General features: G+C 35.3%; 1 protein-coding gene across 1 annotated transcript; it reads right to left on the bottom strand.

Moving 5' to 3' along the window:
- Window positions 1–3,031: 3,031 nt before the first annotated feature.
- Window positions 3,032–4,252, bottom strand: LOC128548092 (uncharacterized). Its single transcript, XM_053522473.1, has one exon. It carries the CDS (start codon window positions 4,250–4,252, stop codon window positions 3,032–3,034), a length of 1,221 nt encoding a protein of 406 aa, XP_053378448.1.
- Window positions 4,253–4,626: the final 374 nt, after the last annotated feature.

Genomic DNA, 4,626 nt, shown 5'->3' with positions numbered 1-4,626 from the left:
AAGCTGTAAGTCTTTAAATGGAGTAAATTCCTAATTTTCTTTCATAGACAACATTTGTTTTATCAATCTGCATGCTTTTTTTTCAATATATTCATTATTGAAGAAAATATCTGACGTGAATTAAAACACTTTTAACATTACCGGTATGGGACACTTTCATTTTGTAACTGATTTTTTAAACAAATCTGAAATTTTCAATATGGGCACAGCTGTCGATCACAACCAAAAATTAAGCATACATTCTGTGAAAGAAGCTGGACCTCTGGTCAAAATATTTTCGTGGTCCTTGACTGTGCTCACTACTACAATTATCCCCATATGACCTAAAGATGGCAAAAAAGCTTATTTTCTCAAAACTCTTTGATTTCAGCAATGTTCTGGACAAAATAATAGTTCTGTTTCAAAAAATCTATATTCATTATAGACGATAACCATTCTGGAAGCAAACAATGTTGCTTTTTTTCAATTATCACCAATTTGACTGTTTTCAAATTGTTTAGGTCATATAAGGCTTAAGCGAACCGTGTCAAAATTGTTTATTTCTCCAATACCTATACAAGATTATAACGCTAAAAACTGACAACATTTGTTTTTATTTACACTATGATCGTGAAGTTAAAGACTGATGAATAATTCTTTATGGAAAGTGCTTTAAAGTATGGCCATTTCCAAGATACAGTGTTTTCGTACAAACGTTGTTAAATGAGAAAATGTTAAAATGTCAAACAATTAATGTGTTATATAGCCTTGATGAACTTATATATATAAACACAGATAAAATTTTACTTCCGAAAGTTTTATATAAACAATTTGGACATAGTAAACCTAATTATTGCATTGTAATCAAGAATTAACTAGTACATTATTTACGCCAATGCAATATAATTATGCAGCCACCATCAAACATCATAGTAAACATACATGTGTTGGTATATTCCTAGATGTCCACTTAATACATACTTCACCATGTCTGTACACATTTTAAGCTAGCCGTGACGGAAGTCACCAGAGCTCACGCTTGTCATTACCATCATAAATCCAATTATATGAACTATGTTTCATAACTCTTTATATCATTTTGATAAAATTATCTCCCTTTTCATATCACGACATGTTTTGTAAGCACGTAAGATTTCAGGCTTCTGTTTCTTTTGACTTTCTTAAATATATTTTGTTATTGTCTATTTTGAAGGGGAAGTGAAAATAAAACACTCTTCATACATCAGTGCGTCCGTCCATATGTATGTCTTCACCTATAACATCCCAGTCCATCAAAAACCAAATTATTTTTGTTTTACTTTTAGTTTTCTTACGTTTTTTTTCTTTTTTCTTTTAGTATCCCGTCATCTGCTCCTTCGCTAACATTACTCCATCTTCGACCCTGCTATTCAACCCTCAAATTACCCCTCAATAACCAACTCCCAAAAATAAATGATTTTCATTTGCTTTAGGTTTTTGTGTTTCACGATATTTTCTCTTAGTATCCCACCCCAGCTCCCCAACCCCATCACTGACATTATCAGCAACCGCACCCACATCGGTCAATGTTAAGTATATTCCACACTAAAAATAACTCCGTTCTCATATTTTGCGCCAAGCTTCGTTGTTGTTAATATTTGATGTTATGTGGTCGTCATCGTTTTTTTGTTCAGTAAAATAACAATACAAGACTATATATCTAACACAATGTTTATTATGTAACAACAGAATATTCAAAATAACTCACATGAACATATATGTTTATGTCTGTTCTCCAAGATATTAACGTGATTTGATGGTCTACCAATTTACAGATATCATTATTTGTTTAACTTTAAATTAAGTCAAAGCAAGTTTTCAGATAAATTTACTCATTTTACGACTTCAGCTTATTTTTGAAAATCACAAAGATAAACCAAATGTCTACAAAGTATCACATTAAACACAACTTACTTTGGGAAACCATTTCTTCGTACAAAAATCAGTATGAAGACTTATTCTTATTAACGCTATTCACTCGTTTTCTTAACGCAAATATTGTACTTTGTGACATTAACCTTTGGGGTCAGGATATAAAATGCTTAGCTCAGTAGGTAAGAGCGTTGGTCTACGGATCGCCGGGTCGTGAGATCGATCTGTATCTGTATCTGTATTGATATCGTTTTTGGTACAAGTAACAACTGAGTCTGGTAATGAGTTCCAACTGCGGATGGTTTGAGGCACAATTGAGTTTTTGCATATGTCTGTATTACATGTCACTTGTTTGATTGATATAGAATTTGATCTTCGTTGTTGCCGTGGGTTATATTCCAGGAAGTCATCAGCGGGGACGACCACCAGGTCGTAGACGATCTTTTGTAGGAATGCCAGGCGCTGGTCTCGTCGGCGTTCCTTTAAGTGTTTCCACTTCAGGTCACGCATCATGTTAGAAACACTACTTTTGCGCCTATAATCGTTAGAAACGAAACGCGCTGCGCGCCTTTGTACACCCTCAAGCTTGTCTATGACATTCTGGAGGTGGGGGTCCCAGACAACACTTACATAATCTAACACAGATCGAACTAGGAAAATGTATGCTTATTCTTTGAAGACTTTATTACTATGTCGTAAGTTTCTTCTTATAAATCCGAGTAAACTACTTGAACGATTACAAATTTTGTTAATGTGTGTTGACCATTTCAGACTGTCACTTATTTGAACTCCCAAGTGTGGATTGTCTTGAACTTGTTGTAAAAAAAGATTGTTTAATGTATAGTTGTAAGTTGATGGTACTTTGCTGCGATGAATTGACAAAAGGTAACACTTTGTTGCATTGAATCTCATTCCCCAGTTGTCTGCCTAATTTTGGAGTGATAATAAATCTTTCTGTAGAGTTATGTAGTCTTGATATGACGAGATTTGCAAGTAAAGGAGACAGTCATACGCAAATAGACGCACTTGGGATGTCACACTTTTGGGAATATCATTGATATGACATAGGAAGAGAAGAGGACCAAGTACGGTTCCTTGGGGTACCCCTGAGTCAACTCTACATGACGATGATGCTTCCCCTTCAACAATAACTCTCGTGGCTTCGTGGCGACTTCTCTTTTTTAAAGATGGGCGAAACATTCGCTTTTCTCCAGTCTGAGGGTAGAGTGCCAGTAGATAGACTTATCTGAAAGATATGTGTTATTGCTGGAGCCAGTTCTTCGGAGCAGTGACGTAGTATTCTGTTTGGGATGCTGTCAGGACCACTTGCTTTATTTATGTTCAGTTTACTCAAAAGTTTTTTCACACCAGATGTTGTTATTTTGAGATCGTTTATGTCCGGGTATCGATTTTCATTTAGTTGTGGTTTCTGAGCATATGGATTTTCTTTAGTGAATACAGATTTAAATTGATTGTTAAGGATTTCTGCTTTTGTTCGACTGTCCTGATGGAGAACACCATTGCGTTTGAGACCCGCTACCCCAACATTGTCACAGCGTTTTGATTTAATGTACTTCCAGAATGATTTGTTGTTTCCAACTTGCATACTTTTAGACAGAGATTCATTGACATTAGTCCAGTGCGCATTTCTAATTTCTTTTTGGATTACACTTTTGTACGATCTGAACTTTTCCCAGTCCTCCTTGCTTTTTGAGAATTTAGCTTTTTGATGTAGTTTCTTTTCAATTTTATTTTTCAAAGATGATGTGATCCATGAATGACTGTGTTTGTTCGATGACAATTTGGATGGTACTTCAGAGTCCAGAATGCTGTTAATTCCAGTTTTAAGATCGTTCCAACAGTTCTCAACGTTTTTCATGTTACAAACTTCAGATGATAATCTACACATTTTTGCTTTAATATTTTCCCAGTTAGCTTTTTTATAGTGATAGATTTTGCGTCTTTTTGGCTTGTTATATTTTGGTTTTATATCAGAGTCCACGATGACCATTTCATGATCTGAGATGCCCGGTACGGTGTCACAAGTTTTTACTAAGCTGGGGTGAGATGGGAAGTACAGATCCAGATTATTGTCTTGTCTGGTTTGGTTCATTTGTATTTGTTCTAGACCATGTTCTTCAGCTATATTTAAGAGGTAGTGATGTTGGTTACTTTGATTGCAACTAGTCTTGACTGCCAATGAATTCCAGTCTATGTGAGGTAGGTTAAAGTCGCCGGCTAGTATGATGATTTTGTCTTTACATTTTTCTTTAACTCTGGATACTGATTCGTTTAAGTGTTCAAGAGTTTGTATACTAGCATAAGGTGGCCGATAGAATGATCCAATGACGATATTTTTCATAGTTGTTTGTAGTTCAGTCCAATTATTTCACACTCTGCACTCTGCATCACTGTTGTCGACTGTCCACGTGTTAAATTGATCGTTTACCGCTATAAAGACCCCTCCTCCATTTTTGTTTCTGTCTTTTCGATGAATGTTAGTTTGATAACCTTCGGGGAATATTTCAGGATTTTTTTCATGTCATTTGCTAACCAAGATTCTGAGCCAATGATTATGTCCGGTTTCAAGTATTCAACTGATTCTGCCATTTGTGTTTCTTTATTACGAATACTTTGACAGTTAGTGATTAATACGCGTAGATTTTGCTTACGGTTTTGCGTTGTTTTTATTGAACTTGGTTCACTAGAAGAAGAAATCAGTCTCCGCTGTTTAGG

This window comes from Mercenaria mercenaria, chromosome 14 (assembly GCF_021730395.1).
Source record: "Mercenaria mercenaria strain notata chromosome 14, MADL_Memer_1, whole genome shotgun sequence".
Lineage (NCBI taxonomy): Eukaryota > Metazoa > Mollusca > Bivalvia > Venerida > Veneridae > Mercenaria > Mercenaria mercenaria.
The sequence above is the reverse complement of the archived record's forward strand: the minus strand, read 5'-3'. Positions and strand labels throughout refer to the sequence as shown.